At 43.5% G+C, this 19,059-nt stretch overlaps 1 protein-coding gene and 1 long non-coding RNA gene across 3 annotated transcripts in view; one reads left to right on the top strand and one right to left on the bottom strand.

The window, feature by feature from the left end:
• LOC109457455 (uncharacterized) overlaps positions 1 to 19,059 on the bottom strand; it is a 611,744-nt gene that overhangs the window by 526,656 nt on the left and 66,029 nt on the right. The gene's annotated exons all lie outside the window — the stretch shown is intronic.
• The window catches only part of GLRA1 (glycine receptor alpha 1), a 72,566-nt gene continuing 59,706 nt past the window's right edge, over positions 6,200 to 19,059 (top strand). For both annotated transcript variants that reach the window (XM_019734343.2, XM_019734342.2), the window contains exon 1: positions 6,200 to 7,141. In XM_019734343.2, the coding sequence (XP_019589902.1) occupies positions 7,086 to 7,141 (56 nt within the window). In that variant the 5' untranslated portion in view covers positions 6,200 to 7,085. The remainder of the gene's footprint in view (positions 7,142 to 19,059) is intronic.

The following is a 19,059-nucleotide window of genomic DNA, read 5'->3' as shown; positions in this document are numbered from 1 at the left end:
GAAACTTTAGTATAAAATTTCCTTCTATTCAATCTGTCCTATTCAGTTCTAAAATAAATTATTTTCCTGAGGAAAAAGAAAACCAAACTTAGGCACATCATATAAAACTGAGGAAAACCAGAGACAATAACATATTAAAAATCACCAGGAAAAAAAATGCATTACCTTGAACATATCAAAAACAAGACTTATAGCTGACTTTTCAAAGATATGATATAAGGCAGGAAAGAATATGATGAAACCACTAAACAAAACAGTACACTTCCAAATATCTCTAAGGACCTCATATTTTAACTAGAAGATATTTTGAACTGATAATACTGAAAATATAACAATTTATGGAATGCATATACAGTAAAGCTAAGGGGAAAATAAAAAGCCTTCTATATATAATATATATATAATATTAATATATATAAATATATATATACATACACACACATACACATATACTGGGAGTGCCAAAAAATGTACATATTTTAAGAGATGTTATCTATGTATTACTTTTTGAAGTTGAATTGAATTACGGTAACAATGTGTAGTATGACGTTCGCTCAAAAGATGGCGTTAATCAAATGAATGCTAGCGTCATTCATTGTATTACAATTGTAATACAGTTGTTGCCTTTCTTCAAATGTGTATACTTTTTTGGCACCCTCTGTATATATATTAAAATAAGGAAGGTTAAAAATCAATTATCTAAGCATCTGTTTCAAGGAGCCAGAAAAAAAGACAAGCAAATTAACCCTCTCCCAAAATTGTGTAAGTTGGGAGGGGGAAAAAAAGAAATAAAAAACAAATTTATAATATAGAAAAAAAATAAAGCTCATTACTTGAAGTGACCACTAAAATGGCTAATCCTCTAGAAAGAATAATCAAGAAAAAAAGAAAGCACAAATTACCAATATGACAAATAAAAAGAAAGATATCACTACAGACTCTATAAAGTAAGAAGATAGGAGGATTATAGTAATTTTATGCAAATAAATGTAAAAATGTATACTAAATGCCTAGAAAACTACAACTTACTAAAACCAACGCGAGACGAATATACAATCTTAATAGTCCTATATCTATTAAATAAATTAAATCGATAAATAAAAACCTTCCACTGAGAAACCTCAGGCCCAGATGGCTTCATCAATGAACACTTCCAAACAGTTAAAAAAGCAATAACACCAATCTTATATAGACATTCTAAAGAATAGAAAAGGGAAAATATTCACGACTTATTGATGAAGCCACCACGATCTTTATACCAAAACATGAAAAAGACATTTTTTAAAAAGGAAAGTTGAACAAAGATGATTTCATTTGGTCAAAAACAAGCCAAGTAGAAATAATAGAAATTAGGACAGTAGATACCTTTGGCAGAGAATGACGGGGAGGAGACAGGAGGCAGGCTTCTAGACGGCTGGTAACATCCTGTATTGTGACATGGATAGCGTCCATCTTGGAAATAATTTATCAAAATGTATGCACTTTATATGTGTGTATTTGCATTTTAAATGGTTTTAAATATGCAGTACAGGAATCTCTTTTCATCACCTACTCTCTTTTCAAGCGACACTGATTATGCTCTTCTCGTGCTCCCATTCACTGTGGCTCCTGACACAGAGAAGGTACTTAATAAATACTGCTTACAAACTGAATGAACACATCTTTTGTTCAACACGTAAAACCTCAGCCCCATGTCAGACATGCAGCCGGAGTTCAAACTACAAGTACTTTTTGAACAAATGAATGAACCACTGAGTGAAAACTCAGGGAAAAAAAGTGAATCCTCCGTTGAACCTTAGGATCAAAAGTCCTTGTGGAGGCAGAGATGAGCGACGCAGTAAGAGGAACTGACTGAATAAACGTGAAATAAGAGTTAAGGGCAAACTGAGAGGAAAGGAGAGATGGTTTGAGGGAAAGTGAGGCTGGAGCACAAGGAGATAATGGAAAGTTCCACATGGCGGTTGAGCTGCTAGAACCCACAGGACAAGCATAGACTTGGCTTCCAAAGAAAACGGGGGAGTCTCCGGGCAGAAAGACGGGTCTAACCAGCCTTGATATGACGCTTTTCTTCCTCACTGATCCCACCTCCTCTTCTTTTATTTCAGGACTTGAGAGACAGGATTCCCGAGTCCTATATTCAGTTTAGTGGTGATACCTTAAGCCAGTCATTACACTTTCTTGGCCCCTGGGCAACTAATCAGTAAAATGGGAGGGAAGGTCTCTCAGTATTTTATGCATCTACGTCTTATAACTAAAAATTCTCGTGATGCCACTGAGCTATGCCACTGAGATAGTTCTGTGGTCCCTTCTTTATTATTGGTTTGCAATAATTAATTAATTAATTAATTAATGGCAGCGAGCGCATCCCTAGGCTGGGTTAGGAAAGGCTGGCAGTAAGCCTCCAGCTCCTTGGAGGAAAGGCTCTTCCATAGTCCCATTTTCAGACCCATAGTCATCATACTACCTCAGCACAATTAGGCAAGCTGCTCAGTTGCTCCAAATATCCATTTCTCTTTACAAAGTATGGTTGCAGCCTGTCAAAGCAGTGTTGGAGCATTCAGCACTCTCCTCTGCGAACATCATTATCGGCAGAGGCTTGGCATTATGGGAATTATATTAGCTGGCTCGGGACAACATAATCTCACATGATTACCATGATTCCTTCCTCTTTTCCTCTCATCAGGCCCTGTCCCTGAATCTTTTTGTTCACGTTTCATTCATTCCTCCTCGCAAGAAATATTTACTGAGCACTTCCTACGTGCCAGGCCTGTGCCAGCTGCTAGACATAGGTCAGCAGCAAGCCAGGTAGACTCCCTTCCCTTGGAGGTGTCCTCGACCTTCTCTGTGCATGCCCTGTATCTTGGTGCAAAAAATAGCGGAAAGACCCTTTAGCCATAATTAGGGTACCTGTCTTCTTGTCCCAATGCTGCTACTACTCTAAGGGTTAAGTCACTTACAGTCTCTGGATATGGTTTTCCTCTTCTGTAAATACAAAGTTGAACAAGAGCAGTCTCTAAGAATCTCTCACATGGGATTTTTTTTTTCCAGCAGCTCCTAACTAATCTCCCTGCTTTCATTTTGCCTCTCCCGCCCCACACATTTTATTCTAAACACAACAGACAGACTAGTCTTGTTAAAATGTTAAGTCAGATCTTGTTACTCTGCTCACAACCTTCCAATGGGGCTCATTCAGAATAAAATGCAAAGCCCTTCCTATGCCCTGGAGGTAGCACGTTGTCTAGTCCCCAGCTATTTCTCTAACCTGGCGCTCTCCCTTCACTCACCACCCTGTCACACTGGGCTCCTTGCAAACTCTGAGCACAAGTCCCCAGATGGGCCTTTGTATTTGCTTTTCCACTGCCTGCAAAGCTCTCCCTCCCCTCCCTGAGGTTCACAGGACTCATTCCCTGAATTCCCTCAGTTGTGTGTTCAAAGCATTCATTCCCTGACCCAACCACCCTGTATAAAATAGCACTTTCATGTCACTTTCTGCCCCTTTACCCTTTTTTTCCCGATCCTTCTGATTGCCTAATACATCATAATTTACTTGTTTATCTTCTGTCTCCCTCCACTAGAAGATACACTCCATCAGACTAAGGATCTTGACCTGTTTTGTTCCCTGCTCCATCCCCAGGGCCTAGAACAGTGCCTGACACATAGTAAATGCTCAACTAATGTTAGTTGAATTGATGAAAGAATGGATCGCCTCTACTAATAAGTCTCAGTGTGTGTCAAAATGTATTCATACTTAGGAGAATTCAAATCTGCCTACTGGGACCTATAAGAGACCAGTCAAGTACTGGAATTAGCCCACCAATAGAAATGGACCATCAGCTGAAGCCAATCCATTCCTTTCCATTGATTTCCATTTCACAGCGTGGTAGTCACACTAAGATTCGACCTGAATGTCATTTCCTTTATGCAGCTTCTTGTGGTGAGAAGAGGAGGCATTACCGCCCTTATTTGACTGGGGCCCAAAGTGGTTTGGTCATTTCTCCAACATCATCCAGGCTTTTTGAGGCAGAGATGAAATAAGAATATAAATCCCTGCTCTCCACGCCTACATTTGTTTATTTCCAATGGTGACCTACACAAGACAGGAAGATCTGGGTGTACTACTTATAGACATAAGAAATACGTGAGCTATGGGGTAAAAATTGTAGCTTCACAACTATTCCCACCAAACCTCTGAAGTGATTGCATGTTCCAGAGGTTCAAAGTACTGTTTATCTTACATATTGTCATATCCATAATGCTTGGCACATGCTTAATGCATGTGTGTTTATTAAATAAAAGTAGCGGCCTCATATTAAACAGAAGCCTAGTAGGTAATAATTACTCTCAGGTAATAATTACTCTCACCTCCTACACAGGTCACAGCCTTGGAGGCATTCACACCTGTAAAGAGCAGCAACAACAACACACAAACACACACACACACACACACACCATCCATTGAAGGAGAAGAAAAAATAACTTCCACCCATTCTATCCACACCTGCCTGCACATGTGCTTCCTAGCCAGGTGAGGAGCAAGGACAAAGTTGCTAGTTCACAGTTTGTTTCAGTACCTCCAGGGGTACACCAGTGACACACATAGATGCATACAGATAGGCCTATGTGGACAGAGACCCATTTACAAACACAAATGTACAATTATACATCTGCAGTTCTCATTCACTTCAGAATTACGTAGGATTCAAATCACACATCAATTTCTGTACACAGGAATGTACATGCCTGGCTCAATCATACTCACAAATCTGCACACACAGGTACACACGCTCATTCCTAAAAAATAATGTTTACCTCAATATATGAGTGTAAGAAGTAAAGGACACTATGTGAAGTGCACAGCAGTGCCTGGTATATAGAAGGCACGTTAACAAAGGTTCGCAATAGACATGTAATATAACTTTGTATGTGAATACCCACCTTCAAAGCAAAATGTTCTTTCCAGTCACTACTCAGAACCTCATGGAAATTCTAAGCAGCCCAGGACTGTTCTGGTTGTGGGAGCCAATAGAAGAGGGAGTAATGTAGGGTATGCTGTAGCCCTGGGGGCAGGGAAGAGCCTGGTAAACAAAGCTTTCCAGACTTCTTTGCTGGGGAGAAGGCCTGGGCTTGGAGGGAGTTGAGCTGTTAAGAACTATTCCAGGGAGAACCAACCTCTAAAAAGTCAAAAGAAGGTGTTCCTAAAGCTGCTGAGTAAGAGAGAGGGGTTGTCCCCTCTCAGTAGGCGAGGAGGGAGATACCCCTGAGTCCCAGCCAGTACAAATCGGCCAGAAAATCCTGCAGAGGCTATTAATTCACTAAAGTCCAGTACACTAGCTTAGAGAAAATCTGATTAACTCCACCTCCCCAGCTGCGCTCTCGAGTGAAATATATAGCTGGTTTCGGAGACTCAAATAAGGTGGGAAAACAGAGAAGCAGAAGGAAGAAAAAACCGAGAGTGGGGATGGTAAGTACTAGATACCTGTATGTGCAGCTTGGCTCTACCGTTGTTTTCTAGCAAGCCACAGCTCTCTGTGGCTCTGTTTCCCCAGCTTATGAAATGGAAATAAAACAGTCTCCTGTCTAGTTGGAAGATGGCATATCTTCTTCATCTCCCAAAAGGGTGCCAGAAGTGAGGCCAGGACAGCTCCCTCCTGACCCTGGAAACTGTTCAAAGAATTTCCCTTGTATTTTCCTGCTGCAGTGACCCTGGGGCAATGGGGGGGGGGGGAGGGGAAGAGGGAAGGGGCTTCCTTTATCGACCAGACTTCTTTTTGAAACCTCTCCTTTTTTTCTGCGGCCAAATATTATAACTTCAGAGCTCTAAAGAAAGAAACTCCAGAATCTGGTTTAATTCTTCCCTTTTAAGATGCACATCTGAACTGAGGCCCGTGGTGTTTGTTTTATTCACATACAACTACATACTTTAAAAATCAAGGCAATATTCTGACAGACCTCGAGAGATTAGCTCCACAACCTCCCCTACCCCATGCCCGCACGCAAAGGAGAGGAGAGATGCGGGTCTCCTCCAGCACTCTAAGCGTTAAACTCAGCCCAGAGTCTAAACCGCAATTGGCCGAACACCGGCAAAAGATCTGGTTTTCGCAGCCGCGGGCCAATGAGCACCTCGAGTGGGAGGGTTTGAAGATACTAAGGAGTTTTCCCCCCTTTTTTTCCTCTCCACCCCCTCCCATCGGCCATCGCCCGCCCCCCTTCAACCCCCCACACCGCCAGTTTGTTAAATTAATGCAGTAAGAAAGTCTTAAGCTCTGAAGGAGTCCTGGCCAAAGGAAGATGGGCGAGCTGAGAAAACCGAGATGCATCTGAAGCCTTGGAATCCTGAGCCCCGCGGGTTCGCCATGGACCCTGGCAGCCCCTGAAACTTGCCCTGAGCTCTCTCACGTCTGCAGCCCTGAGCAATGGGACACCTTTCCTGCAGCGATCATAACTTATTCGGCGGGGACCAGAGAACAGGAATCGCAAGGCGACAGCAGACAAGCACGCAGGCAGGGGAACGAGATTCTGGGACTCGGTCGCGATGCGCCAGCCTGGCACATTCTCTGGGATTTAACTGAAGGCATCACCGTCAATCGCTTCCCCGCGCCCCTAACCCCCTCAGGCCAGCCCAGGGGTATTAAAGCCCTGCTCTCTACCCAAGATGCTCGCTCAATCTAACGGGCCAGCGCTCTGATCTCCACAGAAGATTTTTTTTTCTTTACATGGAGCTGGCCGTTTAAGCAGAAAAACAGGGGTAAAAAAGAAAATATACCCACCCCTAAACGTGCCTCCCCAGCGCCGCAGGGAGCCAACAGACACGCTGGAGTTTAACAAACAGCAATACTCTTCGCGCTCTTGAAAAGCAGGGCTGGACGCTCTCCGCGGTGCTGAAACGCTTCGCGGCTGCCGCTGTCCGTGGTACCTACAGCCCCCTCGCTCCAATTTCCCCTGGGGCTTTCCCTCCCCTCCTGTTTCCCACCTCCCCTTAGCATCTGGATTATTTTTTCCATAGTGCTCGCTGGTTTTGTAAGTGCCAATTTGAAACATTTTTTGCTCCCATAACTCGTGGACTACAAAGCACAAGGACCTGAAAAATGTACAGCTTCAATACTCTTCGACTCTACCTTTGGGAGACCATTGTATTCTTCAGGTATGCAATTTTCTACTGACCACATAGCTCTGCTGAAAATGGGGGAAAGGAGCACGGAGGCTGACTCTTTCCGTGATCCCTTATTTGGGGGGAGGGGGTGCTGTAAACCGCTGCAATCGGGTCCTTCCATCCCCCCCCCCCGCTCTCCCCCCCAAACCCCGCCCGCAGGGTGTCTGGCTTGTGCGTGGAGGTCTGAGACAGTCGTTGCTTGGGCACTGTTTGTCTGTTTCTTGTGATTTGTTTGTCCTTCCACCTACTACACCCCTGCCTCATCACTGGCCCCCAGCCCCCCTGCATATTGGCTTTCACTTAGCTGAGGACTTTAAGGGGAAGCTTTAGGAGTTACTCAGTTTAATTAGGACTGCATTCTCTCTAACCGCAGTGCCGAAAATCTCAGCTCTCCCGTCTGGGAGCCAAGTGACAACTAGCGGTGACGGGGAAGGTTGCACTCGAACTCGCTGGACACAGAACAACATTTCATTTTCTATCCTTTTTTGTTGTTTTCTTTTTCTGCGGGGTGCGGGGGAGTGTTGCTGAGGGTTAGTGCTGGGAAACAATAGTGTTATGACCTCAGGTTGTAAAGCCCTCAACTTGGGTCCAGAATGGATCTATTTAGAAATAGATTATGGGAAACATTTCCCTTCTGAAACTTTGGCTCTCTCCTCTCTCCCATTCACCTTTCCAAACTCTTTGTTAGCTGAAGATCCTCAACTGATAGGCAATTCCTGTTTGTTTGGTTTCTTACTTTATGTCTCTCCCTAACTCAATAACTTGAGTTCCCCCACCAGTTGTCTCCCAGGTTAAAATTTTCTGCCTACAGGTTTAGCATTCTTATGTTAGTAGAAGTGAAAAGTGAAAAATCACCTCTTCAGGAAGCATTGAAATAGATAGTCCTTTTGTAAGTGGGTGAATCATGCCCTCTTCAGAGATGGTTATGATAAATTCCATTTATATAAATTGAAAAAAATTATTCTTCTTCCATGACCTGCAGGGATCATTAATCTTCCTCATTTTAGATGCCTGCCTCTCATGTTTTACATGGCATTGGATTAACAGTAATTTGAAAAACCTACTCTAGGTTTTTTTAAAATAAGTAACGACCAAATATTAATCTCTCCTATTGTAAACCATCAAATAATTCTTGGGGTTTCTTGTTGTTGCTGTTGTTGTTGTGGTGGTGGGTTTTTTTGGTTTTTTTTTACATTGTAGAGTACTCTGCATATTGTTGGTTTGACTAATCCGTTGGTTGGTTTATTAAATGAATGACACCTCCCCCTATATTATAAAGGTCTATATGTGAGCCTCCCTTCATGTCTTCCTGTTGAGATGAACACAAGACCCCTTTTCTTCTCTGAGATACCCAACGCTAAAGCTTCTAATCTCCAGTTCAAATAATTCTTTGATAGGCCACAGTCCTGCCCACAGCTCAGAATGCAAATAGTGAGGGAGTCAGAATAGAGAAGTGCAACAATCCAGGGCCTTGTGAAATTTAGTGAAATGTAGCTACTTTGTGGGGAAAAGGATAGGAAGCATCCTCTTAACTTAACAATACCAAATCCTTTCTTCCCTACATACATAGAACTGAAAATGTTGTGGAGGTGGGTAACATCTGTATGCAAATTGATTCTCTGTTTGGCTTACAGAGACAGAACTGAACCACAGAGATTAAAGAGCAAATTAATAAAACCAAGCACATCACCCCCCTCCAAACTCCTTTTTTCTTGATGAACAGTATGTAATGCTTGATTTTCTTCTCCCAGACGTTGTCTTTGACAAAAGGGAGACACAGTCTGAAAGGTTTGCATTGTAATCATTTTGATAAGGTTATGAATCCACCATGTTAATACTTCAAGTAAACTGGTGGTGGCCTATCAGGAAGCATCAGTCTTCATCTCCTTTCCCTATGGGTGTCAAGACATACATGAGCTATAATGGATATGGGACATAATTCCATGTGTTTACAGGGGAACAAGAGTCATAACTATGGAGAGCTGGAAAGGGATTCGTACCATTGCACTTTTCGAAATATAGGAATGGCTACATCATTTGAGGGGTAAATGTTGTTTCAGAAATGTCCTGAAACATAAAAATCTTAAAAACAAGAATTGAACTAAGGAAATACCCTCAGCAATTTTTCAGAGAAGTGGGAAGGGAAAAACAGGTGATAAGGAGGGAAAGTATCTTTATCTAATTGGCATTTTCATTTCTAACTCTCTCATTTGCTAAATTTTAGGAGAAAATAAAGAAGCATTAAAATCTGGGGGCTCAACAGAATGTATGTGGGGGTAAGTGGAGACTGGCAGCTCCCTAGAAGGTTCCATGTGAATACCCCCTTTTCCCCCAAGGGACAGGCACCGTGTTGGAACAAGCCAATCCAATCATCTCAGGCTCCCAGGTACTCCTTAGGATTAAATGATGCCAGCTGCTCACCTTGTTGGGGAAATCTGGGGGCTAGAAAAGCAAAAGAGATAACAGAAGTGCTGATGCATCAGCACATACCAGTGAAATGGCAATTATGACAGCAAAACAAACAAAACAACCATAAGAGTGCATGAGACAGACATCTCAGATGGTGCCAACACAGAGAACAATTGAGGCCTTAGAAAGAGCTGAGAGGGAGAGAGATGAGGGTGCTGGGTGACAAGCTATACTGCAGTGCTCATCAACTGTGCCCCCATAAGTAAAAGGAAGTGATTTGGCTGAAGTCCCTGTTCTGATATTTTAAAAGCCTCTGGGTCTGAAATCCATGGGTGACATTCTAGGATTCAATAACCTAAATTTTGTTTATTTTCAACTGGGGATGCGGCTTTACATCCAGACTGGTCAAAAATAATAGGCAAAGATATGTTTTTTATGGTAGAAACACATTCCTTTCAAGCCAAAGGAAACTTGCTTTGATTCCTAGAGCATTTACGATGGCTTATGGTTGGCAAGGGACCAGGGTGACCCCAAAATATTCTCACCTTCTGAGTAACCCAAAGAGACCCATGATAAATAACCATGTTTCTCAGTCTCAGCACTATTGACATTTTGAACTGGATAATTCTTTGTTATCAGAGCTGTCCTGTGCATTGTAAGATGTTTAACAGTACCTTTGGCACCAGTAGCACCCCCTCCCCACATCATGACAATCAAAAATCTCTCCAGACACTGCCAAAAATCCAGGGAGTGGCAGGGGATGGGGGCAAAATTTCCTGCTGTTGAGAACCACTAGTATAGAATGACCAACTATTTCATCTGCTATTCTGAGGTACTAGTTATAATGAGGAGGAAAGTCTAGTTTCCATGAGAAAATGCCCCTAATGAAACATTCGAAGCACTCCAGTGAAGCAAAAAGAACCTAGCTTGTGCCTGAGAAGGGAATAAAGGCAGAGGAGATAAACCAAGTCTAACACATGGGTGGTTTTCCGAAAAGATGACAGTTGTTCTTTATGTGCCACTTCCATCTGCCATCCCCGTAGATGTTTCCTTGCACAGGGCATGGTACTGAATATATGGCGCTCACTGGCTAAGAAAGGTCACCAAAACCTTGAAGGGATGATGTTCCTACTCACCCTAGGGTTGAACGGAACATGGCAAATAGACTGTTTCATATCTCAGTCTTGAAAAATCACCCAGTTGAAAGATCATGAGCTATCCATTGAAGCGGCCCCTCTGGCGTCCCAGTCTCCAAACTTGCACAGGGGGTCAGATGACCACCTGGACCTTTTCCTCCTGGTAGCATAGCTGTCTTCTCATCTTACCTGCTGCATTTTGGGGCACTGCGCACAGTGTCCAGGAGCTTCTGAAATGGGTCAAGGACTTTTTCCTAAGGAAAGAAGCCCCTTGGGAAAGTTTGCAGTAGGGCCAATCAAAATGTCAATCTACCCCCTTTTGTGGACTCAGAAACCTTGAGAAAGAGAAAACATCATGTCTTTTATTCTCATGGGACAGCTTGGACAAGGACCCTAGTCTGATAAATGAAGTTATGAATCAGCACGTAACTCCTGCATATTTGCAAAACTGATAATGACCTTTCGGGCCATGTTTAGGGAATTTATCTTTGAGACCCACCTTATGAAAGAGATTGCAACCATGTGGTGCAGTGGAAAGAGCAGTTAGGCTGTGATTTGAGAGCCCCCTTCTCGAGTCAGCTCTGCTCCCTTCCTGCAGTAGGGCTTTGACAAGTTTCTTTCCCCTGGGAAGACTCAGTTTTCTTACCAATCAACTCAAATGACTGATTGCCACACCTCGAAGTTCCTTCCAGCCTCGGACAAGGTCTCTATGCCACACACGGGCCCCGTCCCTCAAATGCCCAGGATGAATTTGCATCAGTGCTGACACTGCCTTCGTTTCTTGAGCAGGCATTTATTTATCATGTGTTTATGTGCCCAGTCAAAACTAGGTACTCTGCAGAGCACACAGGGGTAGCAGATGCCACAGTCCCTGTCCTTGTAGAAAGGGGACACATCGCTCCCTTTAAAGCTACATTAAAACCCTTTTTCCTTCCTCAGAGGGCCGGCAGAGCTCCCCGCAGACAGCCTGTGCGCACGGCCTGCGACATTTCTGTGGGCGTCATTAACTTTATTTCCTTCATCAGATGGCAGAAGCCAAAATGATTTTTAAGATGGATGGCACTGTCTCCCGCCTGGCCATCTTCATGCTATTCTGTAGGTTTTTCTGCTGCTTTAGGTAAAGCATTGGCCCAAAGGGCAGGAGACCTAGGATCCAGAATTGACCTAGTGGCATGACCTTGAGAGGATTCCATGACCTTTCTGGCCTCAGTTTCCCTCACTATAAAATGAAGGGAATTGGCAAATCACTGTCTAAAATAATTTTCAGCTGTGCCAGTCAAGAATTACACTCTCCCAATCTTCTCCATAAGAGAACAGCTTTGGGTATAGCTATCAGCATATTTCAATTATGACGAGAAATAGCAACAATGAATTATATTCAGGCTCCAAGTTCTGAGAGTATTGAGGACCTCACTAACAATTTCGCTAGGTTGGGAGTTGCCCCAACCTAGGAACAATTATTGACAGGTCCCATAGATATGTCAGTTTCCCCAGGAAACGCTTCGTATGATGACAAAACATAATGCCTGATAACTATCCTCACAGACCTAACGAGTGGCCTGAAAAAGAGGCCAACGGTTTCTATCCTTTTATCAGGGATTCTGTTTGGGTTTTTCTCCCACATAAAGACTGTCTTTTAAAATTTTTGTTTTCCAACCCCCATCCATCATTAACTTATTTTCCTTATCATTATTAGTCAAAGGCATACATAACTGTCAGAAATACCGAACATCATGAGATAAGCAATGTCACCACACTGAGTTGACCTAAGAAACAAAAGTAAAGACACGTGATGCTTTTTAGTGAGTCCGTAGAGCCTTGTTAGAAGTAAATATGCAATTTGTTGGATTCTTTGAAATTACTATTTCATGAACCCCCTAGGTACACAGGGACCCCATTTGGAAAACGTTCGATGTGATTTATTCTATAGAGCTCCAAGAGAAGAACTGGAATACATTGATAGATTATTTTTTTAATATACATATACAAATTCTAGTTCAATGCATTTTCAAACTTTCTGGTAGATCAGTCAAATGGTGAAATGGGCTGCCTCAGTGGTAGTGAGGGTTCCTGTCAGTGGAGGTATGCAAGCAGAGACTGGAAGTCTACCTTTCGAGAAGGACGTAGAAGAAATTTAAGCTGCTTTTGTGTATTGAGTTTGTAACTTGCTACAGAAAAGTACATGAAATGCAGGTCAGAGACAAATCTTCGTAATACTTATGTCCCCTCCTTTCCTGTTTCCCAAATTACCACCTGATCTTCGTCAGTTCTCTGAGTCATGCCATAAACACACACTCACTTGCACCTTTTTCTTCTTTAAAATGGATTGGATAATGAATAAATAAGGCAATGGACACAAACACACACAATACGACCAAGGATTATTAAATGGAAATCACCTTGGTTATGTAAAAGCCTGGTTTTCAGCCATGAGAAGGACCTCATATTAAGAGAATGTCAGAGCCCGAAGAACCACCGGAAAAGGCACTGGTCCTTAGAGGAGTCCACAGGCCCGGATGGTAATCACAGGACCGACAGCCTGTGTGGCGAAGGCCTCTCAGCCCTGAATTCCCGGTTAAGCCTGACACACAACTGAAAACACCATAGGGCCGGCCAGCAAATTCATTCCAAGGGAACAATGTCCTGAGAAGCCCGGAAGAGGGGCTTATCCAGCACACTGCCTACTCTTTGTAATGCAAGCCCTTATGAGGGGAGTTGAGGCCCCAACGCTTTTGAAACTCCTTATAAAGATCCCTTTGTGGTTTTCCGAAGTTGATATTGTCCGAATCTCCCGAGGCTAATTCAGTGCAATTAGATTACCACTCTCTGCCTTTGAATTCGGCTGTTTTTCAGTGTCCGTTGCTAAATGAGTTTACCGTCTTAACAGGGCGCTGCTGACAGACATGAACCCCAGCCATGAAATGGGCAGCATTCTCTCTTGCCTCATATGCTGCGCAACCCACAGGCACCTAAACAACCTCCGCTGCCTTCCTCACAAGGTCCATCCTCCATCTCCCACCCTTTCACCCCCAGAGAAGCACACTTTCCTTCAGTGTCGTGAGTACCACCAGAATCATGGAGACATAGGGCAGTCCTCTAACGCACCAGCTCTCCAATCTAGCTGGGAGGGGCCTGTCAAACACACACTTCCCCACCATCAGACAAGACTACTGACACAGAATCTCTCAGGATGGGGACCCAGAAAACTATAATGCTGACAAGAATCTCTAAGTCGCTGCTTTTCAAACTTCAGTGTGCGTCTGAGTCACCTGAGCATCTCATTAAGATGCTGAGTCAGACTCAGGAGGTCTTTGGTGGGGCCTGAGAGTCTGCATTTCTAACAGCCCCCAGGGGTTGCTGATGCTCCAGTAGACCAAACTGTGTGAGCAGCAAGGCTCCAAACCCTTCTGACTGGGGGCCCCTGGCATAGATCAGCCCTTTTATTCTGAGATGAGGAGAGGAAAGTGGCTTCCTCAAGGTTAGACAGAACAGCAGAGCTCCCAAAGCTCTACCCCACGGTGCACATCTCCCGGGCGTGTTCCCCTGCGTGCCATCTGTAGAGCACATGTGCCCTGGACTCTGCCACGGCACTTCCCTTCCTTCACCCTTCGCACACACTGCTCTCCCTGATCAACAGAACCGTGCACCTGGAGAAAGGCTCCTCGGGGAGCTCTCCCCTGCCCTGAAGCCCTAGTGTACCCAAAGCCCCCATTCCCACAGCTGGGCACTCCCACTGTGTGCCGCTGGATAAAAAGAAGGAGCAGCTGAAGAATGGGCTTTGAACCCTGCCACCAGGGGCCCTGCTCACAGCAGTGAGTCTGCAGGGACTGATGGAGGAGGGACATCAAGGGATCAGGAGGGAATCTGTGGTTGCTTTCTCCACGGGTGATCTCACTGACTAGTAGTGCTGTGCGCACCATCCACCCTGAGGAACCAGAGACTTCCCTTAGCACTCGCAAATGTGCAGAGGATGCTGCCCCATTCCACCATCTGCCTGACCTCAGAAAGGTCCTTCCTTCTTCTCTACCCCTCTGACCTATCGTCCTTTCTGCAAAAGCACGTTAGTATCTTACACATCAAACAGAGTAACTGCTATGATCTTCAGCCTTCAAAAGCTGTGTGTTTATTGCTGTGTGCTCAGTTCTGCAACACTCCCTAGCTCCAGAGGAATCCTGACTGCCAGGCAGACTTGCAGTCCTCTCTTACGAGAGCACTTTACAGTTTATAGAGTGTTTCACATTCACGATCCCACATGAGCTTCCCAATCACCTTTAAAAATAGATACAAAACAGGGGTTACTATCCCCATTTTAGAGTTGAGAAAACTGAGGCTTGGAGAAGAAAAGTGACTTGCCTGAGACCATGCTATTAATTTTAGGGTAAAGCCAGGGTTCAAATACAGATCTCCTTCCTCCTAGCTGACCATACTTTCTCTTTCCTCTTAAAGCTGGAAGATAGATAGATAGATAGATAGATAGATAGATAGATAGATAGATAGATAGATAGATAGATAGATATCCATCCCTAACCCTATATGCTGTATAGCTATTCCTCTTTATATATTCCTCTTAAAGCTGCAGCCCCTGTGAGCTGGTACAGATATCAGGCTAATAGCCCTCACCCTCTGCCAGTGGTAGAGAGAAGAGCTGGGAATTTCCCATCAGGGCTTTAGTTTGACAGAATCATTTCCTTCTGATTCTCAGCCAGATAGGTATTTCTTTCTCGTTCTTAATAATTTTTAATTATACAATATATGTATACAATCTCATTTTTTTAAATTCTAATACTAGGCTTAAACCTAAAATCTCCTCCGAGCTTTTATTTCTTTAAGGAGTGATTTTATACACACACACACAGACACATACACACACACAAAATGATAGTACTATAGATATTTCAATATTTATACACACATCTTGAAATATATATGGAAAATTATTGATCTATGTATACTATCAATTGAAAAATGTACACTATGATTTCATGGAATCGTACTGCCCATTTAACTCTGTAATTTGTTTTATTCATGTATCAACATGTCTTGGGAAGTTTTACCTGTTCAGGCATACAGCTCCACCTCACACTTTTAACTCCTGCAAAGCATTTTATGTTACAGATCTCCCATTGTTTTCCAGCCACCCACCTATTGATGGGCATTTACGTTTTTTCTAATTTCTCCACTGTAATTAGTGCTGCAAAAAAAAATCACAGTGTACCTACATCTTCGTGAATACCTGTGACTTTTTCAGGCAGGTCACAAGAACAAGAAATGGAACTGCTGGGGCACAGAGCATGTGCATCTTTTGTGTTAACAGACGCTGTACGCAGACATTCCTTTCTCCCTGACCATTCCCTTCCTTCTTCCCTCCCTCACAAGGCTCCATCTCAGCCTTGACTGCAACAACTCACCAATAATGGCCAGCACAATTTACTGAGTGTTTACTGAATGCTAGGTATTGTGCTAACAACCACATGCCTCATTTCATAATCCCACGGAAGTCCTTAGATGTAAATATTATTATAATTATATTCCCATTTTTTTAAAGGTGACAAAACTGAGGCAAAAAGAGGTTCTTTAATTTGTCCAAGGATGATGGGAGAAAATTTATGACTGAGTTAGGAGGTCAGGAAGAAGGACAGCATAATCTCTGGACTGTTTTAACATTTTTTTAAATTGCTGATCTCTAGTACTTAGACCAAAGACCTTTTCAAGCCCCACACTCTAACCTCCAAACGCAAATAAGACCCGGTCTTATTTTACTTAAATATAAGACCAGGTCTTATATAATATAATATAATATAATATAATATAATATAATATAATATAATATAATATAATATAATATAATATAATACTGGCTCTTATTTTACTATAAGACCGGGTATAATATAATATAACACCTGGTCTTATTTTACTATAAAACTAGGTCTTATATTAATTTTTGCTCCAAAAGACGCATTAGAGCGGATTGTCCAGCTAGGTCTTATTTTTGGGGAAACACGGTAGGCCTACCACGTTCATTTGTGCTGCCCTTCACTGAGAACACTGGGCTTTAATATGACAAAACACTCAGTTTGCCACAATACAGACTCCACCTCCTGTTCTAGCTCCTTTACTTCACACAAACCAAATTCCAGCTCCAACTCAACTGCTCATTGGTTTCTGTAACATGCCCATTAGTCTTATCTCTGTACTTTTCTCACACTGTTCCCTATCCCTCCGTAAGTCTGGAAAAACGCCTTCCCCCATTTCTGCACTGAAAGGCACACCAACCAGCTCTGGATTCAAGCTAATTTCATTTTCCTTGCTGTATTATCTTGTCAGTTTGCTCAACCTTTCCAAGCCTCAAGTATCTCATCTTAAAAAATGGAAATAACAACTTCACTGGTAGATAAATGAAGCCACCTTTTGAGCACATTTTCTGAGCTAAGGACAAGCCCTTAACGAATGGTAACTCACTCTCCACTTCTCTGCGATCCTCTCCATGCCTCACCTCCTCCAGGAGGCATCCCCTGGATTGCCACCATCCCTGCCCCCACTGGGCATGGGCTTTCCTTCCTAAATCCTTTGGAAATGGAGGCCTTACTCTTGGCCTCAGTTTGCTCAAAGTGGCCTTCTGTGCATTTGGGTGCCCTTCGACCTGCCCTGCCAGATTGTAAGCCCTCCGAAGGCTAGGAACTTAATGCGTTTCTTGGTGCTGTGAAAGGCCAACAAGACCAGGGAAACACCCCCGGGGCTTCCCAGAGTTTTCGACTTGCTCCACTTCCTCTTCATGGAGGTATGATCCAGGGGTTCCTGTATATTAGATACTCAGTGCTTGTTGAATTGAATGAATTCCTTTGTCCCCAAGTCTCTCCTGTCTTCCTCTTACTGGCTCTACAGAAGACCAGTACCGGAAGGCTTTCAACCAGCCAACCCCAAAAGCACTGCTGTGTCTCCCCGTGACCCCTTTTTGCTCCAAGAAATGAGTCACAGTGAGAGTGAGCCAGACACGGCAGCCCAGCCCTGGCTCAGCAGCTGTTGCAGTGAGTTGTTCAGCCTTATCCTTGCTGTCTGGCAGAGCATGTCCAAATCCTAGGCTTCTCAAAAACATTGGAGCAATCGCAGATAAGGCTGCTTCGCACCATCACCTGGGTCTATAGATAGGACCCTTCCATAGACAACGCAAACTTTATAAAATGGTTTTTAACTGTGCAGAAAGCCTGAACTTCACTGAAGATAGTTTTCTTGATGGGCCCTAACCATCTAGTAGAAAAAGGAAAGCTCTTCACAGGAGCCAAGAAAAGATTGCATCATGCCTAGAGAGAAGGGACTTAGAGGAAGCTGTTGGATATGCCTTGAAATATAAGAAACTACACCTCCTGAAAAAGAGGGTGATATGGTTCCATAAGAGATGTAATCCCCATGCTGCCTCAAATTGAACAACCTAGAGATTAAAGCAAGTTTTCCTTCCTTGCAAGCCCTACTCTGACTTTGTAACTGAGTCTCAGTGTCTCCATCCCTAAGGTAAGATGGGACTGTGTAAAGACTATGGGTCTTTCCAGCTGTCATTGCAAAATTCTTAAATGAAGTTGATTCACAGAAGACCAGCAGTTAAAAACTCTAGCTTGGGAATCAGTCGCATATATTCTGGAGTCCTGGTTATACAACTTGCTAGCGATATGCCTTGGAGCAAAATTGTTTTTTAAGATTCCTAAGCCTCAATTTTCCTCATCTGTAAAATGGCAATGATAATTATTCCTCCCTGACAGATCAGCCTAAGGACAAAATGGAAGAAGGCACGTAGAGCGTTAGCGCTGCATGTGGCACATAGCAATTGTGCAAAGCAGGAGAACCGTGATTACTATTATTAAAGAGGGGTAGGTGCAAGGCATTGTGGGAACATAAAAAGGAGCCTGACTAACTCTGCCTGGAGCTGGGGAGACAGTACAGATTTGAAAGGAGTCAGGACACTTAAACTGGGCCATAAAGAATGACTAATTCACCAGGTGGCAAAGAGTGCCAAGAGAGGATGATGCAGGCAGAGGAAAAAGGCCTACAGAACAGGCAAGGCGGAGAATGTGACGCTCAAGGGCACTGGAGGGACCCGCTGTCCACCGTTTCCCAAGCTCAGCCCAGTCCTGCCCTGCCCTGCTCTCTCCCAATGGGCCTTTTATCCCTTGGAAGCATGGGTGTGAGTGGATAATGTGTTCATTGTCCAAAAATAATAATACTTACTGTAAGCCAGCAACTGTTCTCAATGCTGGGGATAGGAACCGTGACAAGCAAAACAGACATGGTCCCTGCTCTCACCCCACTTAACTTCTAGCGGGGGTCCAGACAAACAACTTGGGAACTACAGAACTTCAGGCCATGGTCAGTGCT

Source organism: Rhinolophus sinicus, linkage group LG10, assembly GCF_036562045.2.
Source record: "Rhinolophus sinicus isolate RSC01 linkage group LG10, ASM3656204v1, whole genome shotgun sequence".
Classification (NCBI taxonomy): Eukaryota; Metazoa; Chordata; class Mammalia; order Chiroptera; family Rhinolophidae; genus Rhinolophus; species Rhinolophus sinicus.
The sequence above is the reverse complement of the archived record's forward strand: the minus strand, read 5'-3'. Positions and strand labels throughout refer to the sequence as shown.